At 40.1% G+C, this 27,228-nt stretch overlaps 1 protein-coding gene across 1 annotated transcript; it reads right to left on the bottom strand.

The window, feature by feature from the left end:
* Positions 1 to 6,379: 6,379 nt before the first annotated feature.
* LOC122795926 (uncharacterized protein K02A2.6-like) lies at positions 6,380 to 26,675 on the bottom strand (the record flags this gene model as incomplete). Its single annotated transcript, XM_044064407.1, has 3 exons — positions 26,196 to 26,675; positions 9,280 to 9,934; positions 6,380 to 8,967 (listed from the first exon to the last, which is right to left on the bottom strand). Coding segments are annotated over exons 1-3 (3,723 nt in total), but the record flags the coding sequence as incomplete, so codon positions are not given.
* Positions 26,676 to 27,228: the final 553 nt, after the last annotated feature.

Below are 27,228 nucleotides of genomic sequence, written 5' to 3'. Positions count from 1 at the left end.
TGGGGAGAAAAGCTCTGAAAATATGAGTACAGCAAAATTATAGATAGTAAATGAATAACAGTCACAATTTCAGGGGAAAAATACAAAATGCAAAACATTTAGTAAAGGAGTTTAGACAAATTATAGTAACTAGCCTAGAGAGAACAAGTATAAATAAAAAGGTTATATACATATGCAAAATCCTAGGAAGTACAAAATGTAATGAGAGTAAGATACTTGACAGAGTAAGACAAGACGTATGTTGAGAAATTGGATCCATAGTAGTTGGAGAAACATGCTCATTAGAACCTCATATTAACTCCTGAACATATCTTTCTCAGATACCATTCTAGCTAATCTCACCAGCTGGCCCTTCACAACAGATTTTTTCCTGGTGCACTGGATGCCAGCTGGAGAAATGCAAATAAGAGTTGGAAAATGTTGGTTTATGATATACCTCTGAAGACTTCTGTGGAAGGTCAAACGCACTAAATCATTGTGGAATTAAACATATTTGGACTTCTCAGTGGTGTTGATTTTTTTCTTTTCCATTGTAGTGATTAGTTTTACTTAGTTCTATATAGTTCCCATTTTATAGTGTGGTAGTTAGTAACACATGAATATGATGCTGGGTTGAATGGAAAGTGTCTCCAGTACATATAAGTAAGAGCTCTGGATTAGAATCACTATTTAACCATAGTCTCCAGACAGGCATTGTGCCAAGTGACTGAAGGACTGTAACTATCATCCCTCTATACAAGGGCAGGACATCTACAGACCAATAAGTCTGACTAGTCTCATATGCAAGGTCATGAAAATAATTTTTATGGAAATAATTAACTATGCCATTGGAATCCTTCAGTCACTATATACATACCAGCTTAGTTTCATCAAGAGCAGGTCATACCTACTCAGTCTGTTGGACTTCTTTGAGAAGGCTATCAAAACAATGTACAAGGGAAAAACAGTGCATACTGCCTAGCTTGAACTGGCCAAAGCTTTTGACATAAAACCCCACTTGGACATTGTTGACAAACTCACAAAATCAGATATAAACTCCTATGTCACCCACTAGATAGCCAAATGTCTCATAAGTAAGACCCAAGAAGTTAGGAAAAGAGAGTCTGTCTCCATAAAGAAGCCAGTCACTAGCCAAGTCCCTCACGGTTTGGTACTAAGGTTGCTCCTTTTTGGAATCTGTTTCTAGGAGGTCAAGGCCAACATCAAGGACCTCTGGCTGACCAAGTTTTCAAATATGTGCAAACTTGGTACAGTCATAGAATCTCCCAGTAACACAAATTCCTCCAAGAAGGCTTTGTCCTCAGCAAATAACTGGTGCCAGAGACACAGTCTAAAACTTAATGCCATGAAATGCATAATAGTATTTTTTGGGAAGAAGTTTGGTGCACATGTTGCCAAAACACAGGAATTTAAGTGTGTGTTTTTCCACCATACTATATTTACCCACATTAATATACTTACACTAGCTACATGCACCACACTGAAACATTCCCATTGTTCCTCTACAAAAAATGTTTAATTTATTACCATTTTCCAGCCTATTCTTTGCACCCTTTAAATGTAAATTTAGGCTTATGACCAATCTTATTTGTGATACCATCAGAATACTTAAAAATCCCCCATCAATAATTAATAATTTTATGTATAACATAATTATCAGTAGTAAAGAGCAAGCACATAGCCCTATTCAAATTATTATTTAGAACAGTTGCATTCATTTTTACCCATGCTTTCTTAAAATTGGTACAAATGAATCTTCAATTCTTTCATATATTTCTTCTATGACTTAATTGATCATATACTCTGGCTAAACCCTCTCCAAAAAATGCATTTCAATACTTCATTAAAAATAATCTTTATAATTTTATGGATTGTCCCTTAACAATGTTATGCCTAATTTTATGTGTGATTACTATTAAATGCACATATAAATTAGAAAAGGAAGATTTTCTAAAAATATTTAAACAGTTTATTGCTATAATAATTATTCTTAATAGAACCATCAAAATTAATCTCATTATCTAAACTCTGATATGTAAATTTTAAAAAAGAAGTAGAAGTTTCTAAAAACTCAAAAAAACTTTTTAAGCCTGTACATACCACCTTTCCATAAAATTAAAATATCATCAAGGTAATGTAAATACACTCAAACATCCTGAAAAAAATTACTTTGAAAAACAAATGTTCTTTCTGATTTACAAAACACAAGACTGGCAAAAACTGGGGTAGCCACAGATCCCATAGCCACCCGAAGTCTCTGTTTGAAAATTCCCCTTCAAACATAAAAAAAAAATATTATTAGATAAAATAAATGCCATTATTTCACATCCTAAATCCACTTCCTCAAAATGAAATTGATTTGCTTCCAAAGTAACTTCCCTAAATCATTTTAAACCTAAAACTCGGGTAATTACTGTATACAGATCACAAATATCCACTGTTATAAAAAGACATCCATATGGTATATCTATATATTGAAGGATATGTAAAAAATGCCATGAATCCTTTAAAATCTGTGGAAACAATTCAAGAATACACTGATATAAACTCCCATGGATTCTGTAATACTGGCTTTACCGGAAATATTGAACACATATGAGGATTATTTGCAATCTTATGGAATTTTGGAACCCCCCAAAAACTGGGTATAATACAATATTTCACCATCAAAGATTCATATAATTTATCATCCACCACCTCTTCAAACAACATATCATTCAACCACACACTAATATTTTATAGGCTATGTTCCATTCATCCTTGATACTATTTGATAAACTACATCATTGAATAATAATATTGTGCTTTGTAAATGGAAAAGAACATTTGTTTTTCACAGTGAGTTTTTTCAGGATGTTTTAATGTATTTATGTTACTTTGATGACATTTTCTTTTTATGGAAAGGTTGGACAGACATGCTTAAAAAAACTTTTTGAGTTTTTAGAAAGTCTTCTTTTTTAATGTTTACATATCAGAGTTAGGATAATGAGATTAATTTTTGAATATTTCTGTTAAGACTAATCACAATAGCAATAGATTACATTTAAACATTTTTAGAAAATCTACATTCTATAATTCTTGACTGAATTTTAAAAGTTATTACTTTTATAAAACTAAGCATAATATCGTTAATGGACAGTTTGCATGATTTGTAAAATTATCCAGATTAGTTTCTGGTGATTAGGTGTATGAAATAGTGAAGCTAAAATTAATTGTTTATTTGATTATTTGTTTTTTTTTTTTTTTTTTTGAGAGGGGTTACCTTGAATGTATGATTAATAAAATCATAGAGGAAACACATAGAAAATGAAGGATTCATTGCCCCAGTTTTGAAGAAAGCATGGCATGACATCCATACAACTGGACCAGTAATCAAAGAGACTAAATCCTCACCACTGGCAACAGTAGGAGATGTACACTGGGATGATTACAGGTACACACAGTATTTTGAAGTGCAGCTCTCTGAATCAAGTGCAATTTCCCTTAAGTCCACACAGAGACCACTGTCAGTCTGTGGCTGGTTCCACTACCTTTCTCCAGATCCCCAGTAACACTCCCCACTTGCACCACTATAGAGTTTAGTCCTTAGCCAGGGTTCAAAGCCAAGTCCTCCAACACTCTCTCTGTCCAATCAGTACATCATGTCCCTGCCCAAGGTAGCTTACACACACACACACACACACACACACACACACACACACACACACACACACACACACACACACACACACACACTTTTTGAGATGTTGATTTGCACACACACACACACACACACACACACACACACACACACACACACATGGGAAACACTGGCACAGGTTTACTAGCTATGCCCCCTTCTGTCCAGACTATAACATAATTTTCACTACCACCAGAACCCTTCTGTTAGCTATCTTAAGGCCCTTAACAAAGGTTGTCTGAACTTACTGTGTAATATTAATACTAATACAAATGGTAGTTTGATCAAGAGCAAGGCTATTAGTAGTGGTCTACACAGTGTCACCAAATAAATATGCAAGTACTCGCAAAACTTAAATATCTCCACACAGATCAGCAACAAAGAAATGTTTAAATATATTTAATACTACATAATAAAATAAGACAATACTAAATATATATTTACACTGACATCAGAGTTCAAAACCACAGGAAATATTTAAAACAACATTACAGGACAGTCTCAAATAAATAAAATATCTAAACTAAGCTTTACTGTAGTTGTGACTGTATTTAAGAGAGTTATACTGTTCCTTAGAAACTTACTTCATTAGAGCAAGGCAGATGTTGTGGTGAATGATTCTTGGCAGGTCCAAGACTGAATAGAGAATGCTCTGTCTCACTAAGAGACTTCTCAAAATAATATCCCAAATATTACTGCTGGGATAGCTTGCAGGATGAGATCACTTCTTGTCATCTGACTGCTACTAGTTCCAATGCCAATACCCCCATTGCTGAAGCTGGCAGTATTTAGCATCTACCTGTATATGGACAAGGGCTTCTCCTCGGATCTCTAGCAGATGCTGAAGTCATAAAAGAATTGCATTCCTTCATGCTTTCAAGAATAGTAATTAGTTCACCCGAAAGACAATACAGAAAGTTTCCTAGTACAGACATTGTGTCTCTTGCTACATTGAAAACTGAAAGATGCCATCTTTTATGGCCTAGCTATAAAGTAAACAATTTGTTATTTTTCTGAACTTCGCTAGACTAAAGTAAAGCTCTTGTATTCCAGTTTCCACTGTTAAAATATATACATTTAAACAGTTACAATATTGTATGTACATTTATGTTCTCTTCCATTAGGGCACACTGTGGTTCCATTTTAAACACAAGCATTTTACAAATACTTTTTCAACACACACACATCTGTACAAGCAGTTTAATATACACATGACATACAGTTCTAACATTTGTAACACAAGTATCTTATGTAAATCATTTTGATATTCACCAATGACATATAATTGTTTACAAAATTCCAGTTAGCTGTGCTGGCAATATCTCCTTTCATCACACATGGGTAAAAAAGGATGCAACTGTTCTAAATAATAAATTTAGCAGGGCTATGTGTCTCTGCTTTACTATTGATGGTTATAAAGTACACAAAATTATTAATGAGAGATGGGGGATTTTTAAATATTTTGATGGTATAATTAATACAATTAGTAATAAACATATATTTTAGATAAATGGGTAATAATATAAAGAAAATGGAAATAAAATTAACAATTCTTGTGCAAGACCGATGATGTTTCAATGTGGTGCATGTAGTCGGTGTAAGTATATTAATGTGGGTAAACATATGGTGGGAAAATACTCAAATAAATTGTTGTGTTTTTGACAACATGTGGACTAATTTTTTTGTTTGTATTTTATTTAATCAGTCTCAGGCAGTATGCAGCTTGTTTTTTTTATGTTGCATAACTTATAAGCAAGGGTGTGGCATCTAAGCCCAAGGATGTCAACATTCTGCTGTACTCAGCCCACATCAGACCAATCATCGAGTACAACACCACCTTCAGTATATACCTAACTAGTTACATGCAACAAATGGAGCATCCACAGAGGTTCTTCACAAAAAAGTATGCAGGGCATAAAAACCATGTCATATGTGTGTGTTATATCCTGGGAAATAAGGAGACCACACGGTTTCTGGAGTTGTAAGGCCTTTCTTTATTAAGAGCCTCCAGGTGCGCACCCATGCTACATGCTTCCAACTTCTGCAAATCATGCATACACCGGAACCAACAAGTTACCAGAGAATACAGAACCAACATTACATGTTGAATTCCCCACAGCGCCCCTACAGTACAACAACCACATTACCAGCCCGAATACTACATTCCTCCCCTTTTAAGCTATGACACAATTCCCTACATAAGCAAAACTAGGGAGCAAGTCCAAACAATGCATTTAGTCACTTACTTCTAAATAACAGGCTAGTTATTAACTGGTTACCATACAATCGACTATTTTGTTCTGGTAATCTATACATGCACTTTTTTTAACATTGATAGTCCTTCAAGTAACTAGGTTTAACCAGCACACGCTTAGAACGGCGCAGTGGTACCACCCTAGGTGACTCCGGTGTCACAGTTACCACTTCAGGTATCGGTGTGTCCATCCCTGGAACGGTTGGATCCTCGGGAACCTCTCCTTCCACATCCCGACGGTCTCCCTTGATTGGCGATCCTCCTGCCACTACGAGCCCTTGTTCCGAACTTAACGGTATTTCCGGGGCCGGCAGTTCCATGGAGTCCTTCTTCTGTTCACTCCGCAGAATCTGGTCTACATGTCTCCTCACCAAGACATCTCCATTCAACCTCACCTGGTACAATAATGGACCTGTACTCTTGACAATGAACCCTGGAATCCATTTAGGTCCATAACTGAAATTTTGCGTCATCACTGCATCTCCCTCCAGAAAACTTCTCTCTCTCCGTCGTCGATCATGACATTCTTTGTGCCTCCACTGGGTCCTCTCTACCTTAGCTCGGACGTTTAGATGCACCAGATCCAGCGTGGATCTTAATCTCCGTCCTTGCAACATCTCGGCAGGTGATAAACCCGTGGTAGACTGGGGTGTAATACGGTAGTTGAATAACACCCTTGACACTTTTGCTGCCATACTTCCTCCTCCGGACTTTTTCATCATTGCCTTAAAAGTTTGGACAGCCCTTTCAGCACAACCGTTTGAAGATGCATGGTATGGTGCTGATGTGATGTGTACGATGCCATTTTTCCTCAGAAAACCCTTGAACTCTTCACTCGTGAAACATGAAGCATTATCTGATACAATAGTCTCTGGTAGTCCTTGGCTACTGAAACTCTTCCTCAAGCATTCAATGGTAATGAGGGAAGTGGGTGTTCTGACGGGATAGGCATCCATCCATTTAGAATGAGCATCCATGATTATCAAAAACATTTCCCCCATAAAAGGCCCGGCATAATCTATATGAAGTCTCTGCCAAGGTCTACTCGGCCACTCCCATGGGTGTAGTGGCGCCGCCACAGGCAAGTTGCGATGTTGTTGACATGTTTTACACTCATTCACAGCGACTTCAATATCGTGGTCCAACTTGGGCCACCAGAAATAACTTCGGGCTAAGGCCTTCATTCGGGTGATGCCCACATGACCTTGGTGCAACTGCTGTAAAAGTGCCCGTCTTCCTGGGGACGGAATTATCACTCGTGCCCCCCACAATACGCATCCAGCTTGCACACTCAGCTCTGTTTTCCTCACCTCATAAGGCCAAAAAACTGGATCCATTTGTTGGACTGGCCAGCCTTGCTGGACCCACTGAAACACTCTAGCTAGCACCGGGTCTTTGCGTGTCCATTCACTCAGTTCCCTGGCAGACACCAACGTGATGTCCTCCATCATCAAAACTCGGTCCTCCACTTCCTCATCCTGGAGATACCCCGGTAGCGGCAGACGGCTTAGCGCGTCCGCATTACTATGGTGTTTCCCGGGCTTATAAACAATCTCGTATTCATAAGCTCTCAATGTTACAGCCCATCTCTGAATGCGGGGAGAAACCATCTGCGGCACTGCTTTCATCTCGTTGAACAATGACAACAAAGGCTTATGATCGGTGCAAATAGTAAACTTCCTCCCATAGAGGTATTTGTGAAACCGCTTAATTCCAAACATTACAGCCAAACCCTCTTTATCTAGCTGGGAATAGTTTGACTCCGCTGGTGTTAAAGTCCGTGACATGAACCCAATGGGTCTCTCTTGTCCATCTGGCATCCGGTGTGCCAACACAGCCCCTAACCCATAAGGTGAGGCATCACATGACAAAATTAAGTCCTTGTGACTATCGTAGTGCACCAAAACCTCTGAAGACTGCATTAGTTTCTTCGACTGTTCAAACGCTCTGTCCTGTTCCTCTTGCCACGACCACTGAGCCTCCTTCCTTAATAGCGTATGTAAAGGAGCTAACAGTGTTGACAGATTTGGCAGGAACCTGTTATAATAGTTGAGTAAGCCTAAATAGGCTTTCAGTTCTGTAACATTTGTGGGTGCTGGCGCCTGTTGAATGGCTTCCACCTTGTTCCGCAGGGGGTGTAGGCCTGATGCATCCACCTTGTAACCCAGGAACTCTGCTTCCTTTGCCATGAAAGCACATTTACTCCGCTTCACCCTTAGACCTGCCTCTCGCAGTCGTCTCAGCACCTCGTTCAGCGTCTCCAGATGCTCTCGAATGTTCCTACCCGTCAACAGGATATCGTCTAAATACACAGCCACCTTCGGAATTCCTGCCACCAGTCCCTCCATTATTCTCTGGAAAATAGCTGGACTCGAGGAAACCCCAAAGGGTAAACGATTGACTTGGAACAAACCTTTGTGTGTGTTAAGGGTGACATACGCCTTTGACCCTTCTTCCAGCACTACTTGTTGATATGCCTGACTGAGGTCCAGTTTACTAAACCTTTCACCTCCCGACAGCTTTTCAAACACATCCTCCACCTTTGGCAAGGGATACTGCTCCAGCTTCAAGACTTGGTTCACTGTTAACTTGTAGTCACCACATATGCGTACAGTACCATCTGGCTTTAATACGGGAACAATTGGTGCGGCCCATTCCGCAAACTTTACTGGTTCGATTATACCTTGCTTAGTGAGTCGCTCCAACTCAAACTCAACTTTCTTCTTCATTGCGTATGGTACGGGTCGGGGTTTGTAAAATCTTGGCGTCCCGTTTTCTTTAACGTGTATTTTTGCTGGTGGACCCCTCCAGGTCCCCAGTTCCTCTTTGAAAACTTCTTCGTTGTTCTCCAGCACCTCTTGCAAGGTCAGGCCCTGCTGGTCTACTTTATGGAGCTGTAGACAGCCCATGTCCAGCTCCTTTAACCACGCCCGGCCTAACAGGTTTGGTCCTTTACCTGCTACCACCATGACTGGCAACTGTTTGACTTTGTCTTTATATTTTACAGTCAATTCCACCATTCCCAACATGGGAACTATTTCACCGGTATATGTTCTCAAAATCACCGAACAATCCTGCAGCTCCGGAGCTTCTCTGGGCCATAACTTCCCATACTCAGCCTTTGACAGAACTGTCACACTACACCCCGTATCCACTTCAAACTGCACCATTTTACCATTTAAGCCCAACTGGGTTTTAATGGGATCAACTCTTTCCCACCTGGCCTCTTTCATGTTAAACATTGTAAACACTTCTTCGGCTTCCCTGGTTTGTTGATCTGTACCTTCACGCATGTGGTGTGCATACTGCCGTTTTATTTTTCGGTTTCCCTTCCTTTCCATGATACTGCTCTTTTCCTCCCCCTTTTTCGGCTGGTCCCGAGAGGGCATTGAGCGGCACATTTTTTTTACATGGCCCTTTTTTCCACAAGCATGACATTTTTCATTCAAAAAACGACAGTTCCGTGACAGATGTTCACCTCCACACCTGTAACAAGCATACTGACCAGACTTCCCTTGTGATTTATGCTCCATGACCACTTTATGCACTGGCAGTGGGGTCGCACTCCTGCTTCCAACCCCTTCAACGTTTTTTTGCTGTAAATCACGAATGTCTTTAGTCGCTGTCTCTATGGCCTGTGCCAACTTCAAGGCCTTTTCAAATGACAAGTTAGGCTCCGCTAACAATCTGCGTTGTATGCGGTCATCTGCAATGCCACATACGAGCCTATCTCGTAGCATTTCTGTCAGTCTGTCCCCATAATCACAATGTTGCGCCAGTTCCCTCAACACTGCGACATACTCCATTACCGTTTCATTGGCCATTCTAGTCCTTGAGTTTAACTTGAACCTCTGGACTATTGCACTCGGCTTCGGGTTATAATGTGACTGAAGCAAGCTCGTCAACTCTGTGAACGATTTGTCCCCCGGTTTATCAGGACTCAATAAGTTCCTCATCAGACTGTACGTCTTGCTGCCCACCGAGCTCAGCAATATGGCTCGCTTCCGACCCGCTTCCATTATCTGGTTTGCCTCAAAAAAATGTTCCAACACTTCACAATACTCCTCCCAGGTCTGTGTCTGACAGTCGTATGCAACCAGTGACCCCAACATGGAACCAGACATCACTCCGGCAGGCCCCGTCTCTTCGTCGTCCGACATGAACTGCACCCCACCGTTTTCACTCGCAGCGGACTCGGAGGCATCCCATTCTCGTCGCCGATATGTTATATCCTGGGAAATAAGGAGACCACACGGTTTCTGGAGTTGTAAGGCCTTTATTTATTAAGAGCCTCCAGGTGCACACCCATGCTACATGCTTCCAACTTCTGCAAATCATACATACACCGGAACCAACAAGTTACCAGAGAATACAGAACCAACATTACATGTTGAATTCCCCACAGTGCCCCTACAGTACAACAACCACATTACCAGCCCGAATACTACAGTGTGCCATCTCAAGGTCCTGTCTCTATACTCTGTATTTTACCTGCTGCGGAGAAGTGATCTATGCCTGAACTACCAAGCATCCTCTGATCCAACTCTGATTGAGCTGTTGCACATTTGCAGAACAAATAGCATCAGAATTACCTGATCTAGGGACAAAACCTCAAGTGCAGCATAAATAGGATGTGCTCGAGGGACAGGTATATGTCTCAGATATAAGATCTTCTCTGGATCAGGCTTCCCATCCATGTCATTCAGCACTCTTCCCTAACCTAATGCAGTCATAACTTGGACCAGTGAATGGAGAATCTGACATTTACCCCTGATCTAGCACCTATGTCTGTAACAGATGCAGGCAGCCTGCAAATACTTGACCATCCATGGCCAATTCTACAAATATACCCTATAAAACAACCATAGAGAATCAAACTGCCAGATATATTTGAGAAGCAGGATTGAAAAAGGCCATCTGGGTTCAGTTAACTTAGTAATCACCTATGATTTTGCCAGGCTTTATTGGAAAAGCTCACCACAATCTGCCATAGACTGCTGTGAGGGCAAATGTTACTGTGTTTTTGCTTTCTTGTAGGTTACATTGTGTCATTGCCTTCTTCTATTTTGTGTTGCATTTTCTTTACACTGTGCTTTAATTGTATTCTGTGTTACGTCTGCATATTTAAACTAGGAAAGAGGCCAGAGCTGTGTCTCTTGCAAGTTACATAGAAAGAAATTTTTCCCCCATCCTGGTGCTGTTATGTTTTCAAACTCATCTGTCTCTCTAGTTGCCCTTCCATGTTAATTTGATCACATATTTCCTTCCATCTCCTCTTTCATTGGCTATTGTCAGTAAGCACAAATTTATAATTTTGTGAAGATGCTCCCTTTGAGCTATTTGAATTTATTGGCCATCCCACTGTATTCTACAGAGCCAAAATACTAAGTACCCACTCCCTTCCAGTCTATCTTGCTCTTTTAAAATTAATGGCTCTCCCTTTTGATTGCTAAACCTTAAGTCACACCCCCTTTCATATCTAATTGCTTTGTGTACAATGCAGCTCTTAGGATATCAACCCATTTTTCATTCTTACCTTGAAAATCTGCAACATCTAGTCCAAGACCAACAATTATTTTAAACCCACATTCTGCCTCTCAGTAGTCATCTTGGGATTAGTGCTTCTGTTTTGCTGTTGGTGAGAAAAAGTGCATAGGGACATTATCTTCTGGAGATTGCTGATCACCACAAATTATAACATTTGCTTCATTGGTGCCAGCTTAGAATTTGTGCTTGTATTTTGCTCCTGGTGAGAGAGAAGAAACAAAAGGTATTGATTCCTGACTGTCTCTGACTGGGCAGTGAGTGTCTGTGTGGGATCTTGCTGATTGATCTGGTTGCTATTCAAGGTATCTACCAGAAAAAAAGCTACAATAAGCCTACAGAGCCTTGCATCATCTGGGAAAAGACCGTTGATCATCAAAAGCCTGTGGCCTGCTTCTCATCCTTGGATTGGTGCTATTGTTTTACTGCTGGTGAAAGAAGCAAAGAGACATTATGTTCATGTTTTAGCTTCACTGATACTATTTTCTCAGTATATGCTGATATTTTCGATGACAAGCTAGGCAAGATTCCAGTTGTGTATTCTATGAGGTTAGACCCAGAGGCCAGTCCAGTGGTCAGACCAGCAAGAAGAATTGCAACAGCGATGCAGAACAAAGTTAAAGCCCGATTGGATAAAATGGTGTAATGGTAATTTGTCCAGTTACAGAACCAAATGAATGGGTATCATCTATAGTAGCAACTCACAAAAAAGGCTCAGATGAAATCAGAATATGCATTGACCCAAAAGACTTGAATAAGGGATTGAAAAGACCTCATCATCCCATTCGAACAGTTGAAGAAGTCACAGCTCTAATACAGAATGCCACTGTATTTTAATTCTTGGATGCAAAGAGTTCATTTTGGAAAGTAATGATTGATTGCAACTCTTCACTACTGACTAGATTCAGCACCCCATTTGGAAGATATAGATTTCTCAGGATGCCATTTGGAACAAATCCTGCAAGCAAAGTCTCCCAACCTGCAATGGAACAGAGCTTTTCAGGTTATCCTTGTGACATAATAGTAGAAGATTTATTAGTCAGAGGCAATGGTGAAGTAGAGCATGACAGAAACCTCAAGAAAGGTTTGGACAGAGCACCTCAAGTGAATTTAAAACTCAATCCTCTAAAGTGCAAATTCAGACTACCAGAAGTCACATATATAAGTCATTTGTCTACCAGTTCTGGGTTATGACCAGACACATCTAAGCAAGCAGCTATTCTTGAGATGCCTGCTCCAGATAATGATTAAGTTCTACAGCATTTCCTTGGTATGGTTAACTATTTGGGCAAATTCATACCAGATTTCAATGAATTAACAGTGCCTTTGAGAGAGCTAACACACAAGAATGTTGTATGGTCGTGGCTGGAACAGCACCAGAGAGCATTTGATGATCACCCACCTACACTAAGGTATTATAATGTCAATAGACCAGTTACTCTTTCCTGTGACTCCTCAAAGTTTGGTCTTGGCACAGTTCTTCTTTAAGAGGGTAGACCAGTAGCATATGCATCTAGAACTCTTACTCAAATAGAAATGGAATATGCTCAGATCGAGAAGGAATTTTTTCCAGTTGTGTTTGCATGTTCCAAGTTTCATGATTATATTTATGGTCAAGATATCCAGATTGAGACTGATCATCAATTTCTAGTTATTATCTTAAAGAAGTCTATGCATTCTTCTCCAGTAAGATTGCAAAGAATGATGCTTAAATTACAAAAGTATAACTTCAAAATGGTCTATACAAATTGCAAAATTCTTTATCTGGCTGATACCGTGTCTAGAGTGTCCAGAAATACAACAGAACAGTTTGATGTAGAAAATTTTGACTTTGACGTCATGGAAGTGCATAATTTTTTGACCACAAGATTTGATGAGCTGAGAGATCATACAAAGACTGATCTTGTTTTGCAAAAGCTCAACCCCTACATCCAGGTAGGATGGCTGTCAAAACAATCAAGTGTACTTCCTGAAGTGTAACCTTATTTTCTTACAGAGATGAATTGTTGATGGAAAATTACATTATTTTGAAAGGTTCTAAAGTTGTTGTTCCTGGTTTCTTACAATGTGAATATATCCAGATTTTGCATCTTGGTCATCTCGGATCCGAATCTATTAAAAGAAGGGGCAGAAGACATGTATTTTGGCCTTCTCTAGCAAAATACATTGACAAAGTGCTTTCTACTTGTTCATTGTGCAATAGTACTAGACCACATTTACAAAAAGAGCCACTTTAGCTAAGTTAGATTCGTAAACTTCCTTGGTCAACAGTTGCCACTGACATATTCGAGTGGAACAATAAGCATCACTTAGTGTTGGTCGATTCTTATTCAAACTGGTTTGAGATTGATTTGTTACCCCACCTAATGTCTACTTCACTGATTAACAAGCTGAAACGTCATTTCTCAGTACACAGAAGTCTGCATAAGCTGATATCTGACAATGGTATGCAATTTACTAGTCAATTGTTCCAGAGATTTGCAAGAGAATGGGACGTTGTACTTGTTACCAGTAGTCTTGAATATCCTCAGTCAAATGGTGTAGCAGAATGTGAGGTATAGAGTGCAAAGCAATTACTAGAGAAGTCAAAGTGTGACAATACCAATGTCTTTTTGAACTTACTCAATCTCAGAAACATACCCAGTGACGATATACTTGTCTAACCTACTCAAAGACTTCTAGCAAGGTAAACCAGAACAACACTGCCTACCATTTCTAGTGTTTTGAGGCCTAAACTAAGAATAACAGAACAGTCAAAGAACAAATACTCAGAAAACATTATTTTCAGAAGTCAAGTTATGATAAGATGAGCAGATTTCTTCATTCCTTGAAAAAAGGAGAGACAGTGAGGATAAAAACGGTGAAAGGTTTCGACTGGATTGGTCAAGTGACAGGTATATGTGCCAAACCGAGATCTTATGTTGTGAAATCTGATGGTGTAGAGTACAGGAGAAATCGCAGACATCTTCTTCCTGTATCAGAACCAATATCACAGCAGTGTTCCTTTGATACAGACTCTGAATATCAGAGCAATCCAACCAATGTTCCTGTTGCAGAACATATCTAGACTCCTGTTTTCATTCCTGATAATGTTTCTGAATTTCCAAAGACTGAACATTCAGCAGAGACAGTTCCAGCTGCTAACCCTGATTCCAGATTTTATATCACATGTATGGCTGCATTTCTAAGCCGAGTGTGAAATACACAGCAACTTGGATGTGATTGTCTATATATCTTTAGTTTTGTATAATTGCATGTCAGAAAATGATTCTGTATTTATTGCATGCCAATCAATGTCACAAATGATGCATAACTTATTTCTCAAAGAGGGAGGATGTGAAATATATGTGTGTGGGTGTGTTTTGTACCTTTAAGAAATATTTCAAGGACTGAACATGCATATAAATACCAGGCATATGCTATCTCCAGTGCCATTTTGAGAGTGCAGCCAGAGAGTGAACATGAATGAAAAATAGTCTGTAAGCCTAAGTTAAAGGTATTTACCTCATTTCCTGATGGGTTTGTATGTAATAAAGCTGCTTGAACATAACCCACACTGGTTCATCTCTTCCATCTTGATAAGACAAGTGAGATGAACGACAATAACCTCTTGCTATGAGGCAATAATGCTAACCACTGTGTCACTTGTCTTGTACATACTAAAAAGATGATGAGGCTTGGGTGTTCATTTAAGTACTTTATTGCATACATACACATTGGGATGGTAGGCAGGAACATTAAACCTAGGTGAACTATCTAACTAGCTGACTACTACAGTCATGCATGCTCTCACTCTGGCTGACCAAGTAATGTTGACCATTCCACTCGAAGATATCTGTGGCTACTGCTGACCAAGGTAGTTAAGGAATCTGGCTTAACTGAAGTGGTTATTTTTGGTGATGCAGCTTTATACATACTGAACAAGATGAAAGTACTTTCAAGATATTTCTTGACATAGAAGTCTAAAATACTAGTCCTCTTACCCTTCTTCTGCTAGAGGCAGTTGCTGGGTGGCCATGATGTAAGATTTAATGTACTCTTATTGCAAGGATTTTGGAACAATAGCTTTAAGAACTTTCATGATGATAACCACTGTCTGACAAAATCTCATCTCTGTATGGAAAATACTGCTGCACTTCTACTGATAAACAAGATTGCTTTGAAGGCCATCCTTCACTGATGAAGATGTTTAGCTTCTGAAAAATTGTATCTGAAGCTGTGTGAGTTCTAAGCTCATCAAGATGTGTGGAAGAAAAATGTCTCACTTCCATGACCTTGAAATCAAGTTGTTCATTGTTATGCTGTTCTGTGTTTTTTCTCAGAGATTTGGATAAGGTATCAATGTGATAAAGAAGCTTGCCTTTTGTGCAAACAATATTGAAATTGCACTTTTGCAATTTGAGCATCATACGTTGCAATCTGCCAGGAGATCATGCATTGGCTTTCTCAAAATAGTAACTAGAGGTTGGTGGTCAGTTTCGATCTGGATAGGTTGGCCATAAGTGTAATCATAAAACTTCAAACATGCAAACACAATTGCCAAAAGCTCTTTCTCAATCTGGGCATATTGCATCTAATTTTGGGTAAGAGTTCTTGAAGCATAGGCTACTGGTTTACTCTCTTGAAGAATGACTGCATCTAGACCAAACTTGGAAGCATCACAGGAAAGAGTAACTGGTTTGTGAACATAGGATCATAGGACATTACTAAGCTAATGGCTCTGGGGCCCTTACAAGCCTAGCCGAAAGTTTATCCCCAAAAGAGAAACCTCAATCACTACCTGTCACCCCTGTTAATGAGGGACACAGGTTGAACCCCTGGGATAAATTTGTGGTTGCCCATCCAGTCATTAAGGCTATGCTTGAAGAGGGTCAGCAACATACTTTGTTTGACATGTATGGGGATTCTATTCCAGAGATGGGGTAACCTTTGGGAGACAAGCCTCCAGCAGGTTTTGTTAAGTCACATATTAGATTTAAGCCTTTCGATTGGGTACTACATGAGCAGTTAGACATATGGATATGGAGCATCTCTAGTAGAGCAGGATCTGTGATTGCCTTGTAGGTGAGACATAGATAACCTCTGAGCAATCTGTGTGATACAGAGTAGAGTGATAGTGATTTGAGCCTGTCCACATAGGACAGGTGTTGAAGGCCATGGATTCTCTTTGTGAGGTATTACTTTGGTCTTTCCAGTTGGTGCAGGTGTTTGGAGAGGTACATACCAAACGGGGCATTGTACTCAATTATTGGCCTAATGAGGGAGAAGTACAGAGAGGTAATAACCTTCTTTTTTCTGTATGCAACCCCTTTACTTATGAGATGAACCAAGTAAGAGGCTTTTCTGACCATTGTCGCTACTTGATGGTAAAATGTGAGATTGTTGTCAACTTGTGTACCCAGGTCTTTCACCACAGGTTGTGTGCTTAGGGGGTTGCCACTAATTTGGTAGAACATCATAGTAATGCAGAGTTGGTGGACTACCAATTTTCTGTTTCAGGACATCAAGTACACTTTGGTGTTGGTCTGACCATGACCAAATTACATCTTTGCATGTCAGTTCTCTTAGCGGTGCTGAAAGTTGGCTTAAATCTGGAATGAACTTGCCTATAAAGTTGACCATGCCAAAAAATTGTTGTAGGGTTTGAACATTGTCTGGAACTGGTATCTCAAGAGTTGCTGTTTGTTTGGAAGGATCTGGTTGTAAACGTAAATTGGAAAACAAATGACCAACATAAGTAACTTCTCGTAGCCTGAATTTGCACTTCTGAGGGTTCAGCTTAAGATTCACTTCACACGCTCTTTTCAAATCTTTCTTGAGGGTTCTATCATGTTTGACTTCACCATTGCCTCCTACTAGAATATCATCTATTATAATAGTATATGGATAGCCAGAAAAAATTTGCTCCATTGCACATTGAAAGACTTCACTGGCAGAATTCATTCCAAATGGCATTCTCAGAAATCTGTACCTCCTGAATGGTGTACCAAATGTGGTTAGCAATTAAGATTTTCAGTCAAGTGAATTTTGCCAAAATGAGCTCTTTGCCTCTAAAACAGAAAAAAAAACAGTGGCATTGGGCATGAGGGCAGCACCCTCCTTGACTGTGCACATTGGATGATGAGGTCTTTGCAAGTCTCTTGGATCAATACATATTCCAATATCATCTCAGCTTTTCTTATGAGCTACTACCATGGAAGATACCCATTCAGTTGGGTCTTTTACTGGACAAATTACTCCTAGCTGCACCATTTTGTCTAACTCAGCATTGACTATGTTCTGCATAGCTACTGGAATTTTCTGTGCTGGTCTGATAAATGGGCTGGCCTCTGGGTCTAACTTCATGGAGTACATAACCTGTAGTTTGCCTAGTTTATGTGAGCATACTCAGAAAATATAGTTTGGGTGAAATTTGAGCTGTTCTCATTCAGGCTTATATGGTGAAAGTCTTCATTAAGTGAAATCAGTCCCATTTTCAGTTATTTCTGAGGCCTAACAATAACTGCACATGTCTCTTGTCTACATAAAACTGCAAGGCATAGCTGTTCCCAGCAAAGTAACATGAAAGCACTACTGAGCCTTCAGTTTGAATCTCTTCACCACCATAAGCAACAACCTTCTCACATTTTGTCAAATCAAGTTGTTCTGCAGCTCGTACTCTGGCAAACGTTTCTGCTGACATAACATTGCACTTTGACCCAGTATCTACTTTGAGCTCTATGAGCCTCGGATTAATATGAACAGTACAAAAGATTTCATTTTTTTGCCCATAAATGTACCACATTGACTGCTTCATCAAGCACGGACACACCATCAGCATAAAAAATAGGTTTGCAGCTTTCTAACTGATTGACTTGCCTCTTTGTATACACTTTCTTAATTAAAGATTGTGTCCTGTTTGATTTATGAAACCTTTTGAAATTATTTCACTTTTTGAAGATTTGCATGGCTAATCAAAAGCTATGCACTTTTCTCATTTGGGTTTGTGATTACAACCACAGTTATGACAGTTGACTATGAGGTTTGCTATAGCTTTTGATCTCTTGCATAAAATAAATGTTTTTCTATTGTAATATTTATTTGTGGGTTACACATTTCTCTAAATTTGCATTTTAAGCATTCAGGGTCTTCCCACATTTTAGCCTGGTGCATACACAAATTAATGCTCTCTTTCAATGGCTTCTGAACCAACTAGATTAAGCAGAATAAATACCTTTGTATGTATGTCTTTGTCAGAAAAAGCAGGCTGTATGAAAAATATCACATTCCTACTCAAACTCTCTCCAATTTTATGCAATACTGTTATCAAGCACAAGCAGTGCAGGTCTGCAAAATCCTTCTGCCATACCCACAAATTATAGTAAAGCACAATGCACTCTTGTCCCTTGTAATTATGTATGGACATGCAGATACAGCAGGTACTTGTAATAATATTCAAATGCACAACAAACTCTTTGAAAGACTGTACTTTGTGAAATATTCTATGAAATGACTGCACATTGCAAAATAACTGCACTATAATACTGCACACACTTGCTAACACTTTGCATACTTCAGATATTTTGAATAGCTTTAGGTGATGTAAAAATGTAGCACAATTTGAATATTGTTTCAAATGTTTTCATACTTATTTTGAATATTTTTATCAATATGTCACAGTTCCAAACATTTCATTTAATAAGAAATTCATTTTGAGTGTTCTGAATGCTTTGTTTTATATTCATAGTGAAAGAAATCATTTAAGGGAGTTCTAGTACTTGGAATTTGTTTCTGATCTGGTTGGGGTAGTTTGAGCAGTTGGGATGATCCACTGCTATATATTCCTCCACTTATAACTGGTTACCTCATGGCTGTAACTCTGGATCCCATTCTGACACCCTGTTGCCTGTCTTGAACATTCTAAAAAGACTAGGAGGCTTGGGTGTTTATTTAAGTAGTTTATTGCATACAAACACATCAGGATGAATGGCAGGAACATTAAACTTAAACAAATTTCTATCTAACTGACTACTACAGACATGCATGCTCTCACTCTGGCTGCTCACTCAAAATGACACTTTTGCTTGCATGTGCTCAGTAGTTATATGCATGTGCCCACTGACTGGAATGCTTCTTAAAGGTATATTACACACTCTGATCTACACACTGCACCACTGTGCCACCATCTACATTTAACCCAGTTACCTATTCTAATTCCTAACACTCTGTTTTATTAATAATATTGTCTCTCCTTATACTATTGATAACCAAATGTAAAACACAAAACGTAAAAGTATGTATAGGACCCAACTCCATAACATGTTTTCCAAGAGCGTTACTTGAATTTAACTTTTTAATATAATATATTTGTTGTGCTGCTCTGTCTCTATGCCTTCTGTTAGTCTTGCCAACACAGAATGTGGTACATTCTATGCAAAGAGCTACAAATACTAAATGCAAATACTCATAGGGCAGGATTCACGAAGCCTCCGTGTAAGAGTTATAACTCATACACGGAGGCTGCAGTTAAACGGAGTGATGTCAGCATGCTCTGCATATTCATGAATCACACCCAAGGCTAACACGGTCCGTGTAAGACAGTAGGGGGCGTGTCTGTAGGCCAAGCCCTGTAAGCGGACACGCCCCCAGAAGAGTAAAAGTGCCCAAAGTAAACACCCACGACAGAGTCCATGGAAATGTGAATAAACACAACACAACACATGTCCCCACAGACTACGAACATAAAATGTACAAATGAACACCACATAATTTTTTTTTAAATTGTAAAGATGTTTAACCGTGAGAGCACTCGTTTGCGCGGGCGTGCCCGTAGCACAGCTACAGTTAGCAGTCAGTGGGAAAGCATATAAGAACTAAATATGCAAAATAAGCCAAGAAGGAATAGCGTAGCGGTAAAGATGTTGGCTGAAGTGCAGGAATTCATGGTTCGAGCCCCCACAACACCAATTTTTATTTTTATCAAAATAAGCACGAAACAAGTCCCTGACAAATATGTACACATAAAATCACATTTTATGTAAAATGTAATGAAATAGCCCATTTATATTGAAGAAATGTGAGGTAACAAAACAATAAAAAATGCCAGATGTGCCCATAGCTGAGCTACAGTTTAACGGTGTGAGTGCATCTGCCCGTAGGTGAGCAGTGGTTTAACTGGTGCAAAATGAGTGCCCGTAGCTGAGCAGTGGTTTAACACACTAAATCTATGTGCCCCTAACTAAGCTGAGTGTAATATGCGTGCTGATAGCCAAATGAGGCTTAAACCAGCGTACCCCATTTGCGCGGAGCTGCGCACCGCGCAAACAAGCTAACCGACGGGCAATGTTGAGCAAACCGTATCAAAACTGCCTTTACACAGACACACCCCTCAGCTTGTCTAGACAGTCATAAAAAATAAAAAGTAATGGCCAGGTTCGAACCCAGGATACTATATACCATAGTCAAGGTACTGAACCACTAAGCCATGACAGCAGTACCTATAAATGCAATAATAGCTAATATATAGGAATGAATACAAACTGGAGCATGACAATGCTGGTATACTGAAGTTGATACAATTCCAAAATGGCCAATCACAGATATGTGCGGGAAAAATGGACTATATAAGCCCCATAGGTGGGAATACACAGCATAAACGATTGTAGAACTGACGCAGCCAGAATGACAGGAGTAGGAGAGGGTAGTTGCTTTCGAGCACAGAGGTGGGGTGTTGAGGAGTCCAGGTACATGGTCTGGCTCCTAGTCCACAATCATGAGGCCCAACTCATGCAGGGCCAGGTCCTGTGGGGAGCATATAGGGCTGAGGCGTGGGACCGGTTGGCTCATGATCTCACCAGTGCCACAGGGATTCCAAGGACTGGTGAGCAGGTCTGTCACCACCATGCGGACCTGAAGAGACACAAGCAGGACCAATTGAACCTTTGGATCCAGGAGGCCCGGCAAATGCCCAACGCCCCACTACTGAGTAAGTTACATTTAATTATGTATGTAAGAAATTAAACTAGCTGATATTATGGAGATGTGTATTCCAATATTACTTCATTTATATTACAGCTGCAGGTGTCCGTTCTGTGGACCGCAGAGCCTATGGCGATAGGCTGGTGCAGTTGCGCCACCAGGCAGGTCAGTAATCCTCTACCAGTAACTGTAAAGAAATATAAAAGTATGACAGTCAGCAAAAGAGTTCAGTGAAGTCACTAAGGAATAAAATGTGCAAGTAACAGTGTGAAAGTGTTTGCAAGTATTGCTTGATTACAAAAGTGTGTTGCAACCTGTAAGCCAAACAGAAAAATGAAAATGTTTGACATAAATTCTGAAATAAAAATGCCCCACCTGTAAGAAAATAGTACACAACCTGCAGCAGGCTGAAAAGTATAGCTGCAGAAGATGATGAAATTACATGTGTGAAATATATCCCTGTTGAAATACTGAAACATGACAGAAGTGAGACTGCTGGAAAGGATTGTAATAACTACAGGTAAAACATGTCAATAAAGCCTAGAAGTAAGTACCATCCTGAATAGTAAAATGAAAACAAGTGAGAGAGTGTGAGAAAGTGTCATGAATCCAGCAATACAGTAGTAATAACCCCTGAATAAAGTATACTGCAGTCAGTACAGAATGAAATGCATGTGAGAATCCAAACCAAACAGCAAAATCTGTTCAAAGTGTTGCTGCATCTGGAATGTGTATCCCAAAATCTGGATATGTTGCTCTCAGTCTGCAATATGCAGATAGTATGATTGTCTGATATACCAAACATCCACACTTGTCTATAGCTATATAAAGCAAATGTAGCAGGATGATGTAGCTGAACAAAGCTAGATATGAATGCGTATGAAGAACAATAAAATGTATATTGATGTTGCAGTAACAGTCCTATCACCAAGTTGAAGTAGTTATCATATTGGAAACTGTAGTTAGAACAGTAGTGTGTATATACAAGAAAATGGAGGAACACAGGAACCAAATACAAAGCCCCCACCGGAGATAAAAAAGACCACAGTGAAGAACTTCTCAAAAGCCGACTTCACACTTCTAAAGGCTAGCGTGGTCTCTTTTACGGCCCCCGAGACTGCGGAAACCATTACTCAAGCCGCTGAATCACTTACAAATGCCTTCTACCAGCACCTACAGGACTGCATGGATCAGGCAATCCCAAACAAAACAAAGACTCTTTGTACCAAAGGCAAGCGTCCAGTTTGGTGGACCCCAGCCATAAACAAGCTCTACAACAAAAGGAGGAAGCTACTACAAGGTAGAGCAAAATCCTTAAAAGGGAAAACACCCTTGATCATTATAAGTAAAAAACTAAGATCTCTCATAAAATCATCCAAGGCAAATTTTGAGAGAAGAGTCGCTAAGGACTCAAAGGACAATCATAAGGCCTTCTTTAGCTATGTTACAAACCTGGGAGGAAACTCCCAGATATGCACAGAATTAGTTCAAAATGATGTAAAAATTACTGAACCTACAGACATTGCCAACATACTGGCTGACAGGTTCAGTGCAAACTCCCCCCCCCCAAAAGGTGAGATATCTATACCAGAGAATTATAGCCACCCAAACATCTCTAACACTCAGGTGAGAACTGCTCTCTCCAAGGCAAAAAACACAGCATCCATGGGACCAGATGGTGTCCCCGGATGTGTGCTCCATGAACTCAATGAGGAATTAAACCCACAGTTAGGGCAGCTGTTTAATCTTAGCCTCACCTCAGGATACGTGCCTAAGGAGTGGCATACAGCAACTGTGGTCCCACTTCATAAAGGCGGTGCCTCCACCGACCCAGGAAATTACCACCCCATCAGTTTGACAAGCTTGATCTGCAAAGCTATGGAGAGGATCATAATGGAACTCATAAATAAAGACATAGGAGACTTGCAGACCTTGGATCCGACCCAGTTTGGCTTTGTCAAGGGCAGATCATGCCTTTTAAACCTGGTTGACTTTTTCGAAACAGTCACCAAGGCCATTGATGAGGGAAAGGCAGTCCACACAGCCTACCTCGACCTGGCAAAGGCTTTCGACACAATACCCCACTCAGGTATCATTGAAAAACTCATCAGCTTAAATGTAAACCCATACGTCACAAGATGTGTTGCAAATTGGCTAAGTGACAGAACCCACAGGGTCAGAGTTGCTGGCGCCATGTCAGACTCAAAGCCTGTCACAAGTGGTGTCCCACAGGGCTCAGTCCTGGGCCCTCTCCTGTTCGGCATCTACTTTTCAGAAGTACAAGCAAACACAGGAGGATTATGGCTGACAAAATTTGCAGATGACTGCAAACTGGGCGCCATAGTTGAGAACACATCTGACACAGATATCCTTCAAAAGGGTCTTATAGAAACGGAAAACTGGTGCCAGAGCCATGGCCTAAAGTTAAACGCCAAAAAATGCATAGTCATACCCTTCGGGAAAAACAAGGTTACCCCTAGCTACCATATATGTGGCAACCCACTAAGCACAGAAGAGGTTATCAGGGACCTGGGTACCCAGGTTGACAGTAACCTCTCATTTGACACTCACATCGCCAAAGTAGTTAGGAAGACCTTCTACATTGCCCACCTGATCATGAAGGGATTCACATCTAGATCAAGGGAAGTCATCATCCCCCTGTACTCATCACTCATCAGACCAATGATTGAGTACAATGCCCCATTCGGAATGTATCTGACACGACACCTGCAGCAGTTGGAAAGGCCCCAAAAGTTCCTCACCAAAAGGATAAAGGGTCTCAAAAATATGTCCTATGCTGCCCGACTGAAGGAACTTCAGCTCTATTCAGTCGCTTACCGTCTGCTCAGAGGTGACCTGTGCCTGACATACAAGGCCATGTCCAACCCAGAATTGATGAACATGCTTCAACTCAAAAAATCCAGATCCCTCAGAACTACAAGGGCGGGAGACCTAAACCTTGACACGGTTATTAATAGGACATGCTGGAGGGACAGATTCATTACCCAGAGACTCCCTATGCTGTGGAACAAAATCCCAGTACATGTGAGGCAGAGCACCTCGCTGGCTTTGTTCAAGAGAAATCTTGACCAATGGATGGGAGATCGCAGATATACCCCCAGGGATTATCTCAGTATCACTGCTTGACAGAGGCACAGCAAAATAATGGGCATAGTATCCTCCAAACTAAAGGGGTGGTGAAAGCCACAAAACTCAGGGCTAGGCTTATAAATGCCCTTGGGCAGATAGCCTAGTATGAACCTATGAACCTATGAACCTATATGTGCAGCTATTAGAAATGTACAGCATATGTATTGGTATTCGAAGGTGTTAATATTATTTGCTTCACCCCACCCTATAACCACATATAACCCAATCCAGCAATACAGTAGTAATAACCCCTGAATAAAGTATACTGCAGTCAAGACAGAATGAAATGCATGTGAGAAGCAAAACCAAACAGCGAAATCTGTTCAAAGTGTTGCTGTATCTGGAATGTGTATCCCAAAATCTGGATATGTTGCTCTCAGTCTGCAATATGCAGATAGTATGATTGTCTGATATACCAAACATCCACACTTGTCTACAGCTATATAAAGCAAATGTAGCAGGATGATGTAGCTGAACAAAGCTAGATATGAATGCAGTAAAAATCAGAGGTGTGCACCATGAACTGTAGTGACAGAAATCTGTCCAAGCATCCAAGTGAACGAATAAACAAAAATCACAGTCCAAATGAATAAAAGTCCAGGGTTTAATATAATAAAATATTAAAACCATACAAACGAACAAAAGAACTGCAGTGGTAAGCGCTTTCACGTTGTAATCAACGCTTCATCAGACATCAAATGCAGTAACTGACAACTCTTATATACATCAAGTGACATCATCATCTCATTCAAATGAACAAATCAAATGCAAAAAGTAGTTAAAAAGCTAATTAGGAACATCAGCAACCTGTAATGAAATGGGAAACACATAGAATTAATGCCTTAATGGTCTATTAGTAAGGAAAGGTGTTAGTGTTAGTCTATCATTCAGCCCAAATCTATGGGCTTGTAGTTTTAAAATCCATTTCCCTTCCCTCTCTTCAGTACGATTCCTAACATTGCCCAATCTACCTCCTTTATTAACCAGTTCCAAGGCCCTATATTTAAAATTGTGTGAGGAACCATTATCTAGAGAATATGCTTGGCCAAGGCATTGGTAGTATTGGCTTTCTCAATTGCATAGATATGTTCCCTCATGCGCTCTCGTAAGGTCCTAGTCGTCATGCCGATATAAAGCAATTTGCATAGCTGGCATTCTGCCACGTAAACCAAATTAGCTGATCTACAATCAGCATAAAACTTAGACACATACCTACATCCAGTAAAAGGATGTGTGAAACAGTCAGAAACAGCTATGAATCTACATTGGTTGCAAGAATGACAGGAATATGTGCCATTCTTGCTCAATGCCCTAGCAACCGCTGGCTTCCTGTCATAGCAAAGCAACCTATTTAGTGACTGCAAATTCCTATAAGCTACATGGGGTCTAGCATCTACCAGGTTCCTTATTCCTTCATCAATCATTAACAGCTTCCAATTGTTGTTAAGAACTTATAAAACATGACTATTCTTGTTGGTAAAGGGAATAACAATCCTATTAAAGGAATGTGTATTCCTGTCAGAGCCAGATGGAGGATGTGTATGTTCTCCTGATAAAGGGGACCCCTCGACCAGGTCTAAGGCGATCTCCTAGTGAGATGTTTTTGTGTACCTTGTTTTTGTTATATCCTCTATCAATAAAATTACTGGCTAATTGCATCTTCTGACTGTCATATGTGGTGTCCTGAGTGGTCAACCTAGACACCCTCAATATCTGGTTGGTCACTATGTTCTCATAAACATGCCTGGGATGCATGCTGTTCCGGTGTAACAGATTGTTTTTCCAGCAGTCTTTCCTGAAGAGTTCTGTTTCAAAGCCATTAGATGTCTTAATAATCTTCACATCAAGAAAAGCAATCTCTTTGTCAGAATGACAGCAGTCAAAACCAAGGAAATCCGTTGTATTATTTAAATAAGACACAAACTCAAAAAGCTGTTCAACTGTGCCTCCCCACAAGATGAAGACATCATCTACAAATCTATTGTAATATTTGAGGTGCCTCAAAAACACATTGGTGTCATTGAAAACAAGGGTATCTTCCCAATGCGCCAATGCCAAGTTGGCATAGGCATTGGCACATGGGGTATACATCGCTACACCTTTGGTTTGAAGATAGTATCTGTTGTCATAGAAAAGGACATTGTTTTGAAGAACCAGCTCTAGGAGGGACATCCATCTGGTGATCATGTGACTAGGAAACTGATTATGCACTAAGAGGGCTCTAATGTAGTCCATTCCAATATTGTTAGGTATCGACGTGAACAGAGATTTCACATCAAGAGTGACAAGTATGTCCTCAGTACTGAAGGAAGTCTTTTCCTGGCCCCGTGACCATTTCAAACGTCACACCAATAATACAGTTCACAAGCCCGCTATCTCTACTGCTCCGCACCGAGCTCCTGAACAGGAATCAATTGATCCGATGACATCATCAGTGAGCGCAAGTGATAAGACTCTCTCCATGCGCTCCACAGCCGATATTGCGAACACGGCTTCAATTCTTGCACCTCAACAAGTCATTGTTGAAGCGCTGATACACGCCGAGAGTCATGAATGTACAAATACACAGTCTCCTGCTACTGGATTAATACAGAGCCCTCGGTTGAAGGGGAATGATGTTCGACGCAAACAGCTACCCATTGAC

Source organism: Protopterus annectens, chromosome 2.part2, assembly GCF_019279795.1.
Source record: "Protopterus annectens isolate FY-2018-M chromosome 2.part2, PAN1.0, whole genome shotgun sequence".
Lineage (NCBI taxonomy): Eukaryota > Metazoa > Chordata > Ceratodontiformes > Protopteridae > Protopterus > Protopterus annectens.
The sequence above is the reverse complement of the archived record's forward strand: the minus strand, read 5'-3'. Positions and strand labels throughout refer to the sequence as shown.